Below are 21,235 nucleotides of genomic sequence, written 5' to 3'. Positions count from 1 at the left end.
TGCCATTATGACCAAGACATTCAAAACATGGTCGAACTCCTTTTATTTTTAATCAATCTATCACGGTCTATGCCTCAATGAAATAAAACAATAAGAGGGCTAATTAAAAAAGTGGTAAGCACAATAGAACACTAGAGGCTGTATTTAGCCCCTGGACTTTGTGTTAACGCGGACCTTTTCCAGGGACGGTTACAGTTCGCTATTTTACTATCTTCACGACCCTAACGCTGGCGTAAAAAGTCTGGACTTGGCCGATGGAGGCTGGAGGGGGATGGTGCCAATGACTGATAACTGGCATTCAAAAGCACCACCTGTGGGAGATGTTTGCAGTCATGCCTCATATACAGGCAAAGAAAGAAGTAAACAATAACATTGTTTTATTTTTCGTTTTCTAATTTGTTCCCAAAATTTAAATCAAAAATCATAAGTAGAAGAAAATAACATTTTATTGATATGAAGCCTCGGGGTGGTGTTTCTTTATTTAATTCACATTAGTGAAATATTAGTTTTTGAGCAACACAGAGGTCACTTTCACCCACAGGGTGCCCGGACTAAATCCAAACTTAACAAAGACTAAACCTGGTCAAAGTGCACCGCAATCTGCGCACACATCTCTGCTCAACATGTGATCCATAAATAAGGGCAGGTAGCAACATAGCCACGGGAGCAGATGATCCCAAAGAACACCCCCAGACTGCTGCGATGACCCGCAATAGTCCCGGTGCCAGGCCTCTGAGCTCCCGGTGATGTGATGGTTGTCAACCAGCGTGGAGAGTTTACAGGCAGAGATATGTGCGTGGACTTCTTGTGCGTAACCGTGTGGCAGTTGCTCTGCCGTGAGCTAGAACAGAGTACACACTGTGGTCGGCTCCAGAGCCGAAAATCTGATCGAACAGTCTGTGTCAGACCCAATAACAGGTATCCACCGCCAGAGGTGGAGGTGTCCAGTGAAGTGCTTTAGGAGCCGAGTGTGTAACGGCACTGCAAGTGGGAGAAAAAATAACTATGTACATTTGGACAGTATTCAATATTCTACAACTTATCTTTTGTGTTATTTATGCTCATGAGGGTTGTTTAATTATGATTATCTTGTCCATTTGGGGATAATAACATGACTACAGGGCACTATTTTTGAAGTTTATTAGTTACAATTCTGACCATCCACACAATGCACCAGACCACGCCCTCAATTTTACTCCACCTCATTCACGCAAAATTCCACGCCCTGCGCTCTCATCCATTGCACAGACGCAATATGTCAGGAAATGAGCGCCGCAGCGCCCAAATGAACACAAAGACCATGGGCCAAATACGGCCCTTGGGGTCGAAGGCTAGTCTGAATACATTTGTTTTCAGTTGAATAGTTAGCTCAGTCAAAGTTTGTAGATGCGTTGAGAGAGAATTCCAGAGCTTGGGACCAGAAAGAGTGAGCAACCTGGACAACAAGAGATGTATATATACATTCAAGTATATATACATATACTGAGTTAAGTTAGTAGAAACAAGTTTTGGTGACATTAAAATGTGACTGTATCTGGCAGCGCCAGATTGATTTCAGAACATTATATTTCACTGTTTGCCAAAATGTGCAGTCATTTTGTTCCTTACAGAAAGTGAAGGATAGGTTTATTAATTAAAATGGTTTTGTTCCAGATTGAAGCCATTACAAAGATTAGCAAAATCCTCCCAAAGACCAGCACACGGAAATACTGTGCTCCGCCAGATCCATTAAGACTCCAAGATCACTGAAAGTGATGGAGCCATTTTCTTCCTGCTCATAAAAACAATGGACAAGATCAGGCATTTTCCTTCATTTTGGTTACAGCATGATGACTTCCACTGAGCTCAAAGCAAACATTTGAACAGGGCAGTTTCTTTTGCCCAGGTAGAAAACGAACAGGCTTAAAATCACACATGCTATATTGGCAGCTTTACTCTGTGATATAGATTTTGTACAAACAGTGGCATTTCAATGCTTTTCTAAAGAACCAATCCATGAAAGCAAACAAGAGATAGAAACACCATCTTCCTCTTAACAGTTGGATTCTATACATTCCTCGCACTGAAATGTCATTAAATTATCTGTAGAACCCTTCTGTGAAGAGAAACACATTTAGAGTGATGGAACCACAGCCTTGTAGTCACGACAATCCGTCCTTTCAAATAATCAGCCCTTTTCAAGGACACCAGGGGCTTGTCAATTTGCACTGCCTCGGCCCGGCAAACACGTTCACCTCCTAGAAAGCTCCTTTTACACTCCAGCGAGATTCTTCTGCTGAGGCAGAGCTTATAATGTCATTACCATAAAAAGCCTAAACACACAACTTAAGCATGATCAGAAATGTTAGCCATGTGCAGTGCAATTACTGTTCTTGCATACAAATAACACTTCTGGGATGCCTCCTGTTAAAAAGAGAAATTACTTTCAGCAGATAATAATAATAATAATAATAATAATGACAATAATAATAATTATTATTATTATTGTTAACTTATTAGCTTGTTTTAGTCAATTGCAGCACAAGCAACTCACATAATGTAATCAAGCAAACATTGTGAGAAACATAAAAAAAAAAAAACTACATTGACAAAGACTATTATATTGGGGGATATGAATTTTATCATTTTAGAAGTATGCATCACTTATAACACTTTGTCTTGTTGAGAGTAGCAATATGGTATAGTAATTAGCAGTCTCAGTCCCCCATTGTGTGGACAAAAAGAGTAGCTGAAATGATGTCAACATGAAGCTGATCAAGAAACATCTTTTCCACTAGATCGAACTTGGTCTTAAGACTTACTGACTGGTGTCCCCCCGACAGCTCTTCCCTAAAAACACACTAGCCTCTGTAACAGCGTCTCAACTCCTATTTATCACTCATAAATGTCAAAGCAGTCTGACTGGCAAGGAAGCATTGCCTGCTACCAAAATGCATGTGTTTTGAGAAACTCAAATTACCATGGAGAAGAGGCTGATGATCAATAAGATGACGCAGCGGCTAGAATCAATAATGTCTTCGGTCGAGTCAGACGCTCCAATCTGCACGGCTTGATCTGACTGGAGAGGGCGGGGTTACACTTCCTCCGGTCATAGACAAACCATAAGTCTTGCCTCCCTGCTGCCTTTACAATTACACCGGCTGTATTAAAGCTATTTTTCATTCAAAAGTCCCAGGGCTGAAGGGGAAACAAATTCTCGTCTCCTTGCCGCTGTAGTACTTACACACTTCTCTATTCGAGCATTAAGGTACAAGTTAGACCCTCCCCAGAACCACCAGGGAGCCAACCAACGAATAAATTACACCCACGCTGCGTCAATAGTAATCTAATTGGATGTATAGGTGTGCAAGAGTCGAGATCGTACAGTCAAAGGACACTATTCCTGTGTACTGAGATTCTATGTTGTATAACTGCAGGAAATGTCTCCGTGCAGAACAAAAGACACAGTAAGGGCATTCGCTTGCCAATGCTTTGTATTGCTATGGATGACCCTGTTTCACCTTGCCAAAGCTTTTCCAGTCAGTAATAAAACGACATCATAAATCTCCCACTATCTCATCTACTGTGCTTGAATAAATCTGTGTTATGGAGCATTTGATTAAATATGCAAGGGCCAGGGACGATGTAGACTGAAAAACTCACCCCCTTCCCCCTTTCGTTCGTCATAAAATAAATAAATAAAGATCAATTCTTTCACATGACACAGCAAAGTAAACCTCGGATTGGCCAAGTGTTTTGTGTAGTGAAAAAGTGGGCGGAAAACGGCTGTTTAATTACCAAAAAAGCTTTGTGTACGAGTATGCATCATTTAGACGCCCAAACTAAATAAGCTGCTTATAATGGGAAAGGACAGGCATTTGGCTAGCTAATTAATCTTCATATTCCTGGCCTTAATGAATATACACACCATATTTCTCTGCTTACTATTACAGCGACACGCCTCTTCTCCTTTGAATGCAGACAGTGCTAAAAGACGTCTTAGAATGCAACATTTGACATCACCTGATTTAATTTCAGGTGAAAAGCTGGCAGCAAGTAACCGACCTTGAGAATCCTTGTCACAATGAAAGCAACATATCCATTATGAAAAGAGAGCTTTGTTAAATAGAACTTGCTTATTACCAGGTGCTGTACTGTACTTCTAGAAGCACTAAAATCGAGAGTTACAAACATAGAAAGGAGCTACAACAGAAAGAGAAAGGTTTAAGGCACAGTGGCAGTGGGAAACAGTAAATAAAAAAAATAGATCATATCAAAATTATTGTTTTGTAGATATGCAGTATTTATTTGTATAGTTAATGATCCTACTTTGACTATTAAAATGACAGCAAAAAAAAAAGCTGAATAGAAACATCTATTGTAATCTTCCAAACAAAGGTATAAATTGATATTTCTACCGTTCTACAAGGTCAAAGCACATTTTGTGCGATACTTGAACCACAACAAACACATTTACAGACACATTTTAATGCAAATATACATATATATATATATATATATATATATACATACATACATGAAATAATAAAACTGTTCATTTTTGTCAATATCTTCGACCCCAACACAGTAGTGCATGCTGTGACGGGCACTCAACTACAAAACAAGCAGGAACTGTAAGTGCAGATTTAAGGGATAGTTCAGTATTTTTCAACCATGTATTGATGGTAGTCAAACCTGGAAGCTCTCAAATATACGAGTCAAAAATACATCAACTACAGGTCTGTTGAGGCTATGGGCCAGACTGGTCAGTTCATGTGCTAGGATTGGTTCTTAATGATGGAGGCTGCTCTGCTGGTGACCTGTCAGATTTCAGGAACAGAAAGCTAAATTGCATTGATTGGTTTAAACAAACCATTAAATGCAAATCTTATCCTGATGCCACAAAGACGTTGTTCTCTGTTCTTCAAACTAATATGCAGCTGAAGATAACAGACCCATCTCCAGAATGCCTGCTAAAAAGCACATGGGTTGGTAGATGTTTTTAAATAATGCTTACGGTACTTTGGAATAATTAAAAGTAATTTATTGTTCTCGGGAATATTTGGCATTTGAATGGGCAAACATAAGAACTGACTTATAGACAGTCTTTTCTATTATTGAACTATCCCTTTAAAAGTATTGGAATAACAGGGGCTGAAAGAATATGTGGTATAATAAATATTATCAAACTCCAACACAATACAGAAAACACTACAATCAGGTGGCATTGTCTCGCAAGCAAATGAGTCACAACACACATGGAGTTAATTTAACAAATTGTGGGGTCCCACAATCGCCTTTGAAATTAAATATCTATGGATGATGACAAAAATCCATGCAGCACCGGGGGACATCACGTTTTTGGGTCCCAGGACCCAGAAATAATAAAGAGTGGTGATTCAAAAAGGGGATAAAGCAGTAGAATACCCAGTAGTAGAATCAAATCAATAAAAATCAAATTAAACTTGCCAGGTAGTTTGCTGCAGTCACACCCGGGTATGCAAGATCAAAACGGGTGACCAGAGCAGGCTGCGGGTAAGAAACGAAAGACAAAATCACCAGCCAGCATAATTGGTCAAAAAGGAGAGCGATACATGTGAAAAAGTGATGCTTGGAATAGATGGCATTAGTGATGGTTACCCAGTCGAATGCAGAGAGATAGAAGAGAAATGTTGCAATGTTGGACTTGAGAGTGAATTATCCACTTTTTCAACTTAACCATCACACTCTAGCTGTGCATGTGCAAAGTGAATGCCAGGATTCATCATTCCAGCACTCATCAGGCACAACACACATGCAAGAAACACTTGCTCAAAACACTTAAAAACCCCACACAAACACTGCCAAAATCAGTGTTAACACTGCCTTACAGGTGTGTAATACTTTACAAATCTCTCCTGTGGGGAAAGCAACAGCTAAAAAGATGCCCTGGTAAAATATTATTGCATTGCAATCCCCTTTCTTCACTGCAGTAACAAACTAATTACAGTAATAATACAACTTAAATGGAACTAAAGGGAGGAACATTAGCTCAACACAGCGTTAAGGGGCGTAGTGGTCACCACATTACTGAACAACATTTATATAAGCAATATGTATATTCACTTTGAAACCCTGAGCAGATGTTTGGCAGTCCTCTGACGCTTTATTAGCACCTTTATAACAAAGATGACAGGTAGTCTGATGTCAGGGACAGCCACTCTAATTGCTCCTGGTTCACAACAGAGAGCCAGAGCAGCAGGCAAACTGAGCTCAAGTCTTTCAGTGCATAAAAAGCAGAAATAAAACAAATGAAGAGTAATAAAGAAAAGCAATAAAATTAGTTTCTTATGGCATTACATTTGTAACAGTCTGTTTAAATTAAAGTTAGATCTGTGATTGCAGCTGATAACCTAACAAAAACACAGAAAAGTATGGCATATTCCATACTTTTCTGTGTTTTTGCTGTATATGTAAATAGCTGGACAAGGGATGTCAAGATTATATAATAATCATGATTATTCATGAATATTAACCACAAAATCAGGCTGTTTATCTGCCAATATCATTACTTTTTCATTCAGAAAGTTAGAGTTCAGAAAGCTAGTGAGGTAATCTATTAAACTTGTGAATGAAAGCAAATCAACGATTGCACTGTAGTTTGGTCATAGTGCCAATAATCGTGAATATCCGTAAAATCGTAAAATAATCGTAACATTAACATTATTATATTGTGACATCCCTTATCTGGACAACATTTGAATTCATCCTACACGAAGATCCTTTCTCATGCAGAAAGTGCAATAACTGAATACATTTGACACTGGTAGTTCATACTTGAGAAAATAGAACGCTGCGGTTCCAATAGAAGCAGTACAATACTAACCACAACAGGCATGTGACTGGGTGACAACTGTCTGCATTTACAACATTGCCCTCTGCTGGCCACACTGTGAGAGCACATCTACTTTATTTCTGCTCAGCAAACGGTGATTGATAATAACATCGGAAAGGAGTGAACTATGTTTAAGTAGTAAGGGAAAGAATGACCAAAACCTTTCATAATTTGTTTTAATAATACAAGACAGTAGTGAATATCAGGCACAAATAATGCTTTTAATGATAAAACTATCACATATTCACTACCGGATAGTTGCGTTGCCTGTGGAGGTGTGGGTCTGGGAGGAGGTCACTGGTCAGATGAGGTTCTACTGCTCCAGCATGAGATCAGAGGCCTTACCTTGAGAGGGGAGATGTGTGAGTGGGACACATAGCCGTGCACATTCTCGATCTCCGACAGGTTCTTCTCCGACACGTGCACGAGTTCGGGTGCCCGCACCTCATTGGTAAGCCGCGGGAACCCCTGGTCAAGTGGTGGCGAGTCGTCCTCCTGATATTGGTACTGCTGGAAATACATAAGCATGGGACAGAGCAGGAATGAATAGAACATCCTGATTGGGATTTGGGGGAACAAAAGCTATGAATCAAAATGCAAATGAAATGTGGATGTATGGATCAGTGAGGAATTATTGATCTGCATTGAGAAACATGGACAATACTGAAAACAGAAGGGCAGATTATTTATCTTCATGTAATTGGCTGCACTTCCACTTTTATTAAGTTGTGTGGAAAAGCACATTCTGCAGGAAAAAAAATCTGTTACTGCGCCTGTCTATGCTGCAAAAAAAAAGTAATAAACCTCAGTAGTCTCATCTGTCAGTTTAATGGGTCTCAAAGTGATCCAGAATTAGGGTCCTACCAATCTCAGTCCTCATGAAGTTTATGATTAACATGATGCGACCCTACATTCATCATGCCTGTCCTACAACAAACGCTAACATAATACATTTTAAGTTTTAAGTGCAAGATAAATTATGATGTGCACTGAAAAGCTCAAATCTGGAACAGTCACAGAAGACCTCTTTACTTGTTTGATTTGATTCTATTGTGATTTTAATGCATCCGTTCTTGTTTTACAAAGTACTTTGAATTACTTTCTGTATGAATTGTGTTCTACAAATAAACTTGGCTTGTTTTGTCAATGTAAGAAGGACAATTACTTGCAAATGACTAAATAAACAGTCAATATTTACCTTTAGAAACAACTGCATAAATAGCTTACAATTGTCTGATTTCTGTTTTATCTGACTGATGAATGAGAATGCATGAGAGAGAAAGCAGATTGTTCTTTATTATCAGATGACAATAGCTTCAAAATCTTTGCGCCCTACTTCCATCTCTCACCCAGGGAGCGTTGGTCAAGGCTGGGGTCATGCATGGTGAGGGTGGGCTGTTGTTGTGGGGCCCGTGTACTGCTGGTGGCCTGTTCTGGAGAAAGCGACACGACCAAAGTTGACCCAGAATGCAACTGATATTACAAAAAAAATGTTCGACACTCAAGCACTCATCCAAGTCAAACAAGCAACTAATAAGCAAGCAGGAGGATTAGAAGCTTGAGATAGCACACGCGCCATACTATAGGGATACACAGATGTTGCCACAGATGTTAGGAATATCAAATGTAGCACACGCACACACAACCTGAGGGTAAAATATAAAACGAACGAGAGATAGCACAATGGCATTAAAATGTATTCAACGACCAGCAACAAAATGGTTTAAAAAAAAAATACTATAATGCGCCACAGTTTGAGAAACATTGCTGTACCATTTGGGTATTCATTAAATCTAACAAATATTTTTTTAATGACTTGATTATTTTATTTTAATGACCATTATTATTAGTAGTAGTATCTTATGCTAGCTGTTTTTATTTTATTTTATTCTATTTTTATCTTTATTTATTTTCCCCCTCCATTCCTTATTAGGAAATGAGGTTTTATCTATAGGAGTTTTTGTTTATAAGAGTTTTAATTTTTTTTAAACTTGCTGTAAGTTATCTGTCCTTTTCCTCTGTATCTACCTGCGTTGCAACAATGAAATTTCCCCATGTGTGGACAATAAAGGAATATCTTATCTTATTAGTTTTTAATATTGTAACAGGTCTGTAAATGAAAACTTGATTAAAGAAAAAAATGAAGCTAAACACATGCAGCTAGAGAAAAAATAAGTTTTTCTTTTCACGTGTGTACTTTATATATCTTCTCTCAGCATATGGCGTGTTTTGGAGTCGGAGTATTGTTCAGAAAAAGATGAATCGATTGCCGAATTGGTTGCCGATTGTGTCAATGATCGATTGACTTGTTTCAGCCAGACTTAACCGAGAATGCACAATATTGTGTTTTTTCTTGGGTGTCTACTTTTGTCATTGAAAAAACAACAACAATAAATTACTAATCACACAAAAAAATAACTAAATGCTAGAAAAGTTGGTTCATTTTTGTGTTGCCCTCTTGAACACTTTGGCCTGATGTGTGTCTCCTTTTTCCTCACTCAAAAATAAACTATGCCTTGATGCAAATGAAGTGTGGATATACTGTATAGTGCGGTGATGCTAACCAATTGCAACGCTCCAGTGCTCGCAGTTATATTTGATGGCACCTCAAGGCAACAATGTAAAGAGATGCATTTTAATGTTGGGGCAGGCATAAATCAGCTGGCCTATCTAAAAATAGCGTTCCGTAATTTTGCCACGCATGATTAAAATTATTTGTATTCTCCAAGGCAGCTACAAGCACAGTTGGTCGTTTTACTAATTATTAGTAAAACGACCAACTGCTCTCTTTATGCATACATTATTGCCATGTCATTACCATATCATTTGTAAATTGTGTAACTTGGCATAGCTTTCAAAATCACGCTATTCATATTTTATTTTGGGTTAATCGAAGGACAAGGTTGTTAGGAAGCCAACTGTCACCACGGAACGTCACACACACAAAATGAATTGCAGCATGTAATTAATTCTTCACGTTTTAAAATGAAAAAAAAAGGCAACCCTCCTTGTACCTCGTAATAAATTCATGTCAGTCCATTTTCGCAGAGCGGCAGGTTAAAGACGAAAGGAGCCGGAATAGAAACCTAACTCAAGGACAAAGCCTGCCGGTTTAAGACAACTGGATAAGAGTTTTCATTGGCTTGTTAACAACTCAATTATTGGCTGTCAATAATACAAATAAAATATGTATTGCAGTACTGTATTGCAGTATCTATTTACTAAAAAAGGTAGAGAAATTTAACATGCATACCGATGCTTTTCTAAATACCCACACAGATTATTTATTATGGATGAGTACTATTGCACAGTGGCAGTAAAACCTTGAATTGAGAAATTATCACTCTGAGCCAAAGTAATGCCTTGAGACACCTTTGTACCACTGCTATTTCAGGAGGCTATTAGGCCACAGGTAGGAGTTCCATTCAAACAGAAGAACAAGTTCTTCCCTGCTCGCTATAATTACTGCCATCCGGCAGGATTAATCAGCAGATGGGAAGATTAAGTGGTACAATGAGGATGTAGAGGCTGCAGAGAGAAAGATGAGATCTCCTTTCTTCATAAATGAATCTTTATCTCTCACCTCAACTATACACTTAGCACAGGACGATGGTTGTCTATTTGTTTTACAAAGGAAGTGGTTGGATTGTTATTGGCCACTCAGTTATATTCACTTTGTGCAAACTTCCTTTTAGGTTACACATGGACATGCTTCACGTTCACGTCACTAAGCAAGTCCATTGTTTTTTGTTTTGATTGTTTTATATATTTGTGAAAACTTAATTTTTAAACGACTAACTCGGGGACTTAGAATGAGTTCAGCCATTGGTTCAGGGGCATCGGTCAACTTCTCCTGACAAAAGAGAACACTGCAAATATATCTTAGCCTGGGCAACAGGGAGGAGTAAGCTTTGGCCTGTATCGGCACTTCACAAAACGCAGATGCCAGTTCCACTGGGGCTCTGCTACAGGCGAAGAAGGCAGGTGTCTGCAGATTTTCCTTTTGGCTCACTGTAGCAAAACTCATTTAAGAAGTCTCTCTAAATATAGAAACAACAAATCGACGCTGTCTGTAATTGTAAGTTTCTGCCACAAGTCAAACTGAAGTTAACAAATGCAGAAGTATATTTGAAGAAACAGCCCCAACCTTGGATTCATGAGTAACAATCAAAAGTTTTATACTTGTATCCTTGCAACAAAGTGTCCATTAGTGGTAGCACGTGGCACATTGTTGAAAAATGATTTGCTTTTATTTTGACACAAAAACGAGACAGCAACATAACATGTATAAGAGTGCGTAAATGAGATGTATTTGTCACAATTATTGCAGAAGTGTAGTGTAGAATGTAGAATCTTCTATGACTATCTCTGACTATCAAAAACATAAACACAATGTCGTCGTCGTCGTCGTCGTCGTCGTCGTCGTCGTCGTCGTCGTCCGTCGTCCGTCGGTTTTGTTAGGATAAATGTACTTTGAATGTTTGCCAAGTTCCAAAAGCCTTCTGCTGTGACTCCTTCTGTGTCAGGTGAAAACGCTGGCCCCATGTATACAAGACATCAGAGAGAGTAATTAAAAGAATAGCCGTGTAATGTCAAACAGGAGTCATGCATTGATTGTTGTTGGCATCAGTCTGTTCTATACCTCATCATCACACATACACAATGATTATCCTCTTCTGTCCTTGTACTAGTTCCTCACTGTGCATCAGATCACACTGGACATTCATACAAGCTGCACTGCAGTTTCTCTAATGTGGCGAGAGAGTTACAACGGACAGAGCTTGGCTGAAGTGAGTAGTTACAGTACAGCAGAGCTAGTCCAGGGCTTTTTGACCTCCAGCCTGAGAGAAGTCCAGTGACCTACAATTTATATGTGCGGAGAGCAACACTGGGCACAAAACACACAACACCTATGTGGCGGTTACAAAAAAACATTTAAGAATATTGTAACGCTCTGCAAGGGTATCATTTCAGTACTGGATTAAAAGAACAAGAGATTGTATATATCAACATTGTCGTAACAATATATCTTTTTTAATATTGGGTAAATTGTTTGCATTGAAAAACAGGCTGATATTTTTGTACTTCTGAAGTTGATACTTGAACCTCAACCACGACATTTCCAGGCACTTCAGAGAATTTGGCATTGGTCCGGAGGTTTTTCAAGATGGCCACTTAGCCTGGACAGCTCCGCCGGGCTGCAGCTGAATGTGAATTATCCATCTACATTACCTGTTCACCTGGGAACATTACCCATTTCTGCATGGGAACAGACATAAAGTGAGCTTGGACACTCTTTTTTTCTGAAGATGCCAGGTAAATTGCACATGAGGTCCAGCTCTTAGAGTCAGGCTAACAATATTACAGATAAGCCAACAGGCCGCTCCGCTTCATCTCTGACTGCCCACGGGTGGAGCTCCAACTCCAGTTCTGATTCAGGCGCTGCTCCGGAGGAGAGCAGGAGCAGGATGGACACAGTTATCATGGCGGCTCTGCGAGAGATTACTGATCCTAAATTCAAAGACTAACTAGATGGGTAACCAAGCCACAGCAGCCGAAAAGGAAAGAATCTCTGCCCAGCAGGTGAACGTGGTAAATTTAATGAGCCAGGTTAGCGTCATGATGGCTCAAATGGAGGAGCAGGAAAAGCTGAAAATCCCTCAGTTTAGAAAAAAAAAAAAAAAGTCAAATGAAATTGAGACTTATGCAGAGGATAAGGATAATAGTGAAATGTCCCCACCCATTCTTTGGGATACAGCTATAGCCACGTACACACCGCAGCGTCCAATTAGCGGCCGACACAGAAGTTTGACGCCTGTACATTTGAAGGCAGACGCCCAGGGCGCGCGTCCAAAAAATCAAGTCACTAGCAGAGGCGGGTCCGAGGCGCCCAGCGCACATGTGCAGTGGAGGGGATGTTGCGTTTCCCTGTGTCGCTGTGCGATGGAAGAACAGGAGGAGAAAGGGGCTTTGGTTGAAAATAAGTTATTTATTATAAGTCCAAAAACGGAGGCGATGGGCTCCGGGGCTTGTCTGGGACCTGCAGATACTTCACAGGTGAGCAGAGTTTAGGCAATATCATTATTTGCTCAAAGAGCTGCGTCTTGAGGATTTTTTGTTATCGTTGTAGGGTTTGTTTTGGGTCTTCTTCTGGGTAGTGCGTAGCACGTCACTGGAGCGTCATCTCTGATTGGCTGCTGCACCGCGTCTTCCGTAGAAATGTTGAGCTTTGTTCAACTTTTCTGCGTTGGACGCTTTGGACGCTCAAACGCCCCAAACAAGGCGCGTCTGATGCTCAAAACACAGGATTTGCACTGCAAAAACGCAGAACGCCCAAGACGCGCGTCCACATAGACTTTGAATGTAAACTGGACGCTTTGGACGCCTCGGTCTGAACGCCCGTTAAGGCAGTTTTTAGGGACAAGGTTATTGCTGTTGCCTCAGCAACTGTATTTGAACAAACTCAATATTAAACTACATTAAATTTGTGTTATTTTTAACAGATTTTTCATAAAATATTAATATTCAATTAACATTTTTACTTGATTGGATTTAAGAAAAAAATCAGTTCACAAAATTTCACTAGTGTATCTAGTGTAAAATAAAAGCTTTGGTAAAAACGCAAAATAAACATTAAAACATGAAGGAAACAAGAACGCTCAAATGCAACAGGAATTTAAAAAGATAGGAGGTGATATCAATAACCTGATCTTACGAGAAATATAATCACATAATAATACGTAAAAGCTTCACTAAATTGTTATCTTGGAAGCTTAGAAAACAACAGGCAGAGAGAAAACATTTTAAAATACGAGATCGGCAGAATAGTGTAATTTGAACCAAACAAGTCCAAATTCAAACATCATTTGAAGCCTTTTACAAAAAACTGTTCAAATCAAAACATACAAATTAAACAAAGATGTTAAAATCTAAAGCTAGTTGGCTCATGACAGCACCGACCTGAGATTTAATATTTGGATAGCAAAAGACATAAGAGTTTTTTAACAGATTGTAAAAGAAAATCAAATGAAAATCTTTGATATGTTGAAGGAATCCTTTGGCCTGGAGCAAGAGGAATTTATAGGTCTTTATAAAGGAGTTAAATAAAACAAAGCAACACCCATTATAACCCTCCTACTGAAAACATAACTCGGAACTTTCAAGGGGAAAATATCAAAATTATAATTATACTGTACTTTCCGCACAATAAGGCACACTTAAAATAAATTGAATTGAATTGGTTTGAAGAAGACTCGGGACACAAGACTCAGATACACGTCTACAAGCACTGTTACGGTATTCCGGAACTGGAAGTCCCAACAACATGTATGCAAAGCATTCTGGGAACAGTAGTCTACCGCTACACACGATGCTTGCGGCGCTCTGTCAAAATGTAAACTACATTATACATCAGTACAAACAGAGACACCTAAATAAAGGACCCCGAATTAAGTACCCTAAGATAGCTCCTGCCAAGAGACCATGGATCTATTATATTATCGCAAGAGACACGCTTACAACGCAAACTTTAAACTCTGGGCTAAAGTTTCAGTTCAAACTGTGGTCAGAATCCTCACCGAACTGCAGCGTGACTCGAGATTGATCCGGGGATGTGGGATGTACAGCATCCAGCACAACTGTTAAACTCAGACACTGAAGATGAAGAATTTGAGGGATTTGTGGACGAGGGATGAACTGAAAAAGTGAGTGTATTGTGTTGTATTTTACATGTTATAAGTGAGCTTGTCTGAGAGTTGTTGTGAATATGCTAACTTTTAGCGGTAGCGGAGTGTTTTGATGTTGAACAATGTCGATCTGAATGTGTTTAATAAAGCTCAATTGATTGACTTATCTGTCTGTTTTGTTTAGCTTAATGCGCTTCATAGTCCGTTGCGTTTTAAATATGAACAATTATCCATAATAGACCATTTATTGGCGGTGTGGTTTATAATCCAGAGCGCCTTTTCGTGGGCAAAATACGGTAATTATAATTATAATTTAAAGGCTTTAGCCTTACTTTCTTTCTTTGGATGCCACCCCTTCCTTATTTTCCTATTTCATGTTTTACTTATTTTTGTTTCTCTCTGGTCCTTCCCGGTTTAATTTTTCTTGTTTTATGGCTCAGCAAAAGAAACGAGTTCAATACTTTTTATTTCTTGTTTCGAAAGTACAGAGCAGTGAGTGGTAGGGTTGTGTTCAAAATATTGATACGGCGATATATCGTCACGGACTCCGTATCGATACGCATATTGATACTGAGTCACAGTATCGATATATTTTTTATTCAATAAAAATAAAAATAGATTTTTTTTTATTTTAGAATTTTGTGGCTTGTAGGCTTTAAACGAGGTGGAATAGTACTTTTGATCTGCTGTTTGTGCTGCGCTCCTCTGGGCCGAGGTGAGAAGGAGCTGTGGACCTGATCAGAAGCTGATCTGTGCAGAAGATGCTGCTGCAGCATGTTCAGACCAGGCCAAGTAGAATGGGTTCCATATTTCTATTTGGATGAGTTGGTTGGATGTATGAAGTTATTAGAGCATAATGGATTTATAAATTTATGAATGAAATGTACGATATGCATTTGTTTACAATTGTACTACAGAAGGTGCAGATTACATAAAAAGAGTGGAAGAAATCTGCTGAGCTAAGACCAGCGATGCGGTTTTGATGTTGGTCCATTTTATTGATGTGTCACGGATGACAAATGCAACTATGCGGCTAGAATATAAAGATGCATGTGCTGGTACATGGTAGGCTTTGCACGAGCATATGGACATATATACCACAGACTTGCGTTAACAGGAGCCTTTTCCAGGGGCGGTTTCAGGTCACCTTAACACTTAACGTATATATAAGATAAGATAGCCTTTATTTGTCCACAGAATGAGGAAATTTCGGAGTTGCAACGCATGTAGATACAGAAGTAAAAGAACAGATAACTTATAGGAAGCTTTAAAAAAAAAACACTTATAAATAAAACTCTTAAAGACAAAACCTCTCATATTCTTAATAAGGAATATACACATATATATTCATATATATACACACACATATGTGTGTGTGTGTGTGTGTGTGTGTGTGTGTGTGTATATATATATATATGTATATACATGCGCAATAGCTCTTTACTATTGTCAATTATTTTTCTTTAACACTAATACATGTAGGATTGGCAGCGTCATATAGCCATGGATGAATTGATTATTTTTGAGAAGAAAAGAAATAAATAATTCTAGTAATTTTTTTATATAATATAGGAATAAGAGTAAACTTACTAACTCCGACCGCTTTCTCAACATTTTTCCTTTAACTAAAGTCCAATATTTAAAATTGTATCTGGATTCACCAGGATTTATCAAATTAACGTATTGTTAAAATTGTTATAAATATTTATCGATCTCGCGTTTCAATTTGATTTTATTTGGTCTTTCCAAAAACAAAGTAAAAATGGCTTTTAGTAAAGATTTCATGAACATAAACTATACAGACTATTAATCTGTGGCATTTAACTAAAATAATATTCAAATGTCTTCAAATGCCTCAAAGTCTGACCTCTGCTCAAAACCACATGTTTTACTGAAAGAGGATCAGCTGTGGACCTCTCAATTAAAAAAAAACTGACGAACAAAATCATGTCTTCTTTAGTAGTGTGTGGATAAGGTTTTAAGTTTTAAATTCAGTGTACTTGTGTAAACTTATTTTATCTGCCAGGATAAAAAAGTGTGTTCAACTCCATCTGTATGTTGTTTCTGTAAAAAGCCAAACTGAGCAAATATTTTCCCATGCCAAGCAGTACAAAATTCAGCTCCAGGATGTTATTCAGCATTAGTGACTCTTCACAGCCTTTGTCTTCCCAGAAAAGCAAGTTTAATTAGACAATTCCACATTGCACGCTCATACTTTGTGTAGTAGGGAATAGTGCTTATTTTCAGCTAGCTAAATTTACACCATTTATTTTCTATGGCTGAACTTTGTGACATAAACACACCGCCTTTTAAACATAAGGCTTTAAAGTCCTATTGTATGCATTATTTTGGCTCGGGCTTCGAAGTCTAAAGAATGAAGAATGTAAACAAATATAGACAAAAGAATCAAATCTGGCGGTATTAATGTAACACTTGGATACCAACCTCCATAAAACACTACTACTAATACTACACCAAAGCCTTTGTATAGAGAACAACAACTTGGTTTTATCAGTCAAAAATGTTGAAAACAAAGCACACAGAAAAATAATGCAGTTTGTGCGAAGCTTGGCAACAATCGCCAAACAGGCTTAGCTGAATACTGGAGGCAATTTGAGCACTTCAACGGTTTAATAAATATTTACGGGGAAAAAAACACAAAGGCGCTTCATGTGATGTCATAAGGAGATGTTACAGACGGGCTACAATTATCAAGTTACTGAAACGTTTTCAAAGGAAACAAAACGCAAATTTAGGTACGTTTTGATGAGGAAACAACATCATCCCACGGTTACTTTGCATAATATTTGCCCTTTAACAGAATGGAGTGGACAGTTTGGTGTCACGTGTGCCTCTGCCATGCTCCACTGTGAGGATTCCTCTTTGCTGACGCTCACCACTGCCCCTTCCACAATATTCCAAATGAGATGGAAATGTGGGGTGGCATGGCCGTGGGCGCGTGCAGAGCCTGTGCAGATTTAGCGTGGCATCTCCGAGCGATTTGTGTGCACTGACCTCTTTCTGTGGCTTTATATACCTACAGTTAGACCCTTTTCACTCCATTCTCTTCCACAGCCCCAATTCCTGCAGACAGTATGGGGGAGAACTGAGCTATGGGGAATAGCTCCTCTGGCTCCCCTGTCATATAGATGTGGTCAATATGTGTTTGGGTTGAAAATGTTCTCAGCACCCAATCTGATGTTCATGTGGACTTTCTATGTCCTGCTTACACTGAATAAATATATCATTTTGAATTTCCACCTTACCTTTGACAACTAGTACTACTGACAAAATTCTATATTGTTATCATGTTGTTTTGGAAGGTTCCGTTTGGCCATGTCTGGCCATTGGCCAATTGCTAGTAAATGAGAACATATCACAAGAGAATAGTGGTTGACAGAGATGGGGGGGGGGGAATAATTCATACAATATTTATATATAACTATATTGTATTGCGTATTTAACTATTAGCAGTTAGCCAACATTTCTGTGTAAGAGAATGAAAATATATGTCAATTTGACACTGACAATGTCTTCCTTGGACAAAAATGAAGTTACCAATCACATCTAGCAAAGAACCAGAGGGAAATGAGGAGCTACAATGGACTTGCAATGGGCCTATTACATTCAAATAATTAATTCTGGCCTGTCACTGTGATAAATAAAGGGTGACAGTGCCGGCACACAGAAATATTATTGTGCTGTAAATATGCCCTCATTAAGCCCCAGTAAGCATTAGCACGGCTAGAAGGGTTTGACGGGGGAGAGAAGGAAAGAGTCGTCTTACAAGTAAGTAAAAAATAGCTGTCTATTTTTAAATTACTAATATAAATAGATATTTGTTTTAATACCCACAATAATGAGCAGCAAAAAAGAAAATATTTACAACAAGTGGCTGTTTCAGTCAAAAAAAAAACCTACCTTGCATCCAAACATCAGCGACAACGTCTTGTTGGTACAGGCAACTTTGCAATGGCACTCCACTGGGGTGCACTCTGGACTTTTCACTATTGGAGACATTCTCATTGAGTAAAAATATCGTATGTCTATTCAAAGCAACCTCAAAGCCGACCAGACAAATCTGCTGTAGCAAGGTCCAAGGAGTGGAGAGAGACCTCAGGGGATACACTCCAGTGGGATGATAGGAGAAGACTACAAAGCAGGTTGGCACTTCATGTGAGATAGCTTTAGCATACAGGCTTATGCTCAGTCACACAATCACAGTCACACTGTCCCCGTCTCCGTGAGCTATGCCCAGTGTCTCTCTCTCCCCTCATCTTCCTACTCTCACTCCACCATCAAGATCCCTCTGATACTATTAGTCACTGTACTTCCATCAAGTCTGGTCATACTAAAATAGCATAGATGTTCTCTATAGCATCACTTTTTCAATATGAACTCACTTTACATCCTTATAATATAGGCGTATATAAAGGTAGTAGCGTTAGCCTAATAGTGTACTTTAGTACTATAGTATTGTGTGCAGCAGATTGAGCCATTTGTGTATTTATGTTAAAGTGTGCCCCCACCTGGACAAAGTTACTCATTACAACATTCATTACAACGCAAAAGTTGATGTTGAAAATTATACTGCAGAATCATCCTCCTTAACACGTGAGCAGCAAGTCAGCAGCCTTTACAATTTTCACATAGATCATAAAAACATGTTTCATAATAATGTAACTTACAAATCAAACATTTATCAGTACAACTAGATATTTATATATACGACGATGAGTATTTTTTATTACCGACTAGTCACGATAAGCCAATTAATTGTTGCAGCCCTATCAAGTGTTTTAAGTATTAATTAAATATGTATAAAGGGTATGGTCTGATATGGATGGAGCGGATAGCGTTATCCCGTATTTGACATTTGCTGCTGTGGCCAATGACAGATATTTGGAGATACCGATATTTTTTCGATTTTTTTTAAATCCATAACAAAGCTCAGAAATCTATCTTAAGTTGAAAGTACATTTCACCACATTAAAAACAGACATAATACCTAATTGTCCTTCCATTTCCATTTTGACTCCCATCAATACCAAAAGTGGAACTGATACATTGCCCATCCATAATAACAAAATCATGTTAAATTGCTTACAAAGTTAATTTATTATCATTGTTATTCTTATGGTTATGATTATAATTATTAAGAAATAAATAGTTTGTCAACATTTTCAGATTCTTGAACCGTTAGCATCCCCATAGCTTCTCAAACAGAGCCAGTGTTGACCCGCAGCTGCGTGCAGTGGCTGGACGTCTGGCAGAGGGCCCAGGTGAAGGCGTGAGAGCCCCGCTGGAGTGCTGATGTGTGAAGAGGAGGTGAAAATGACTAAACCGCAGTGCTCCTTACAACCTCCATCCTGCAGCGAGAGACCACAGATGCTGCTGATAGTCTCACTGCCTAAAGACACTACAAAACATTGTGAACCACGTCAGCATGCAGCTGATACGGCTTACCAAGGATTTTTTTGGGTCATTATTGTAAAAGCTTGTTGTTAAAAAAACAAATTTTGCAAAGCTATAGAAGAACTGATTTTTAATGACATCACACTTGAGTAAAAAACAATTACCACAATGACAGAATTGTGAAAAGGACTTACTTTATATAATGAGACAAATGAAGAAAATAAAGGACAAGAAAATGTCCTCTCTGAACTTGAAGGTGTCATCATTAAGAAACAATAAATTGTCAAAAGGGAAATATATGTGAATACACGACAGCCTGATGAAAACTATCACGACCAGTAGATGAAATATACTGCACTTGGGAAAGACTTTTGGAAATAACTGCCTTTGACATTTGAATGTCCTAAACTTTAAGTTTAGTTAATTGTGCAAAACTGTTCTGATGTTCTCTGTGGTTTGTAGTTTACATTATTTCAAAATCAGTTTTTATTAAAATGTCTTTTTAATCTGAAGTACGAGCCTGAAATTAAGTTTTATGATAATAATGTTGAAAACAAAAAGATAACACACTTAGTTAAAACCCATTTTAAATCTCAAGAAATATAGAAAAGGTGGTTAAAAATAAACCACTAGATGGAACTATAAGACTGAGTGAAAATATGGTCTACTCCACTGATAAGTGACGGTTCTGATGTGGAGGTCAAACACAGATTAATTAATCAGAAAGCCTCTTTGATCCAACTGTATGGCACATATTACACACTGGAAATATAATATAAACTGCAACACCTTATAAATCCAACAACTCGAAATGCTAAAACAAAGCAATTGTTTGCATTGCATTCTAAGGTCTTGGGATCAAAGGTCAATATATTTTTGTGTGTGTTGTTGATTCCTGTATGGCTGTAACAGATGACTAGAGTTTACAGCTAAAATAATCCCCAATCTTTATCCTACAGTATTTGTAGAGTCACATGCTAGAGGAACAGATAATTAAATGTAAGTGTGTGAAAATGAAGATGGAACCATTCATATGTCCAATTGGCTTAAGGGCTACACTGAAAGAACAGCTGAAGTCTGTCGCATAAAAAAATATTTTGGATGTAAAAACCTAAATGAAATGCTGCCATCGCTGAGTCCATGACTCAGTCAGAGCGGCCATGAGATGTCTAAAACATAACAGTGTTTGATAGACAGTGTTTACACACAGCACATCCCCCTCACTGGGTTAATGGGCCAATCACAAATATGTTCATTCTAGAGCAATACAAACAGTGCCATA

At 38.5% G+C, this 21,235-nt stretch overlaps 1 protein-coding gene across 24 annotated transcripts in view; it reads right to left on the bottom strand.

The window, feature by feature from the left end:
* Positions 1-21,235, bottom strand: part of dlg2 (discs, large homolog 2 (Drosophila)) — a 141,617-nt gene that overhangs the window by 69,125 nt on the left and 51,257 nt on the right. For 18 of the 24 annotated variants that reach the window (XM_072446835.1, XM_072446838.1, XM_072446836.1 and 15 more), the window contains 2 exons: positions 8,203-8,286; positions 7,199-7,363 (listed from right to left, as the gene is read on the bottom strand). In XM_072446835.1, coding sequence (XP_072302936.1) covers positions 7,199-7,363; positions 8,203-8,286 — 249 coding nt within the window. Of the gene's footprint in view, positions 1-7,198; positions 7,364-8,202; positions 8,287-18,459; positions 18,658-21,235 lie in introns of those variants that run through there. The other 6 variants (XM_072446844.1, XM_072446861.1, XM_072446863.1 and 3 more) reach the window with 4 other exon arrangements.

This window comes from Eucyclogobius newberryi, unplaced genomic scaffold, assembly GCF_026437365.1.
Source record: "Eucyclogobius newberryi isolate DKJ021-1_F unplaced genomic scaffold, fEucNew1.0.hap1 SCAF_15, whole genome shotgun sequence".
NCBI lineage: Eukaryota > Metazoa > Chordata > Actinopteri > Gobiiformes > Gobiidae > Eucyclogobius > Eucyclogobius newberryi.
The sequence above is the reverse complement of the archived record's forward strand: the minus strand, read 5'-3'. Positions and strand labels throughout refer to the sequence as shown.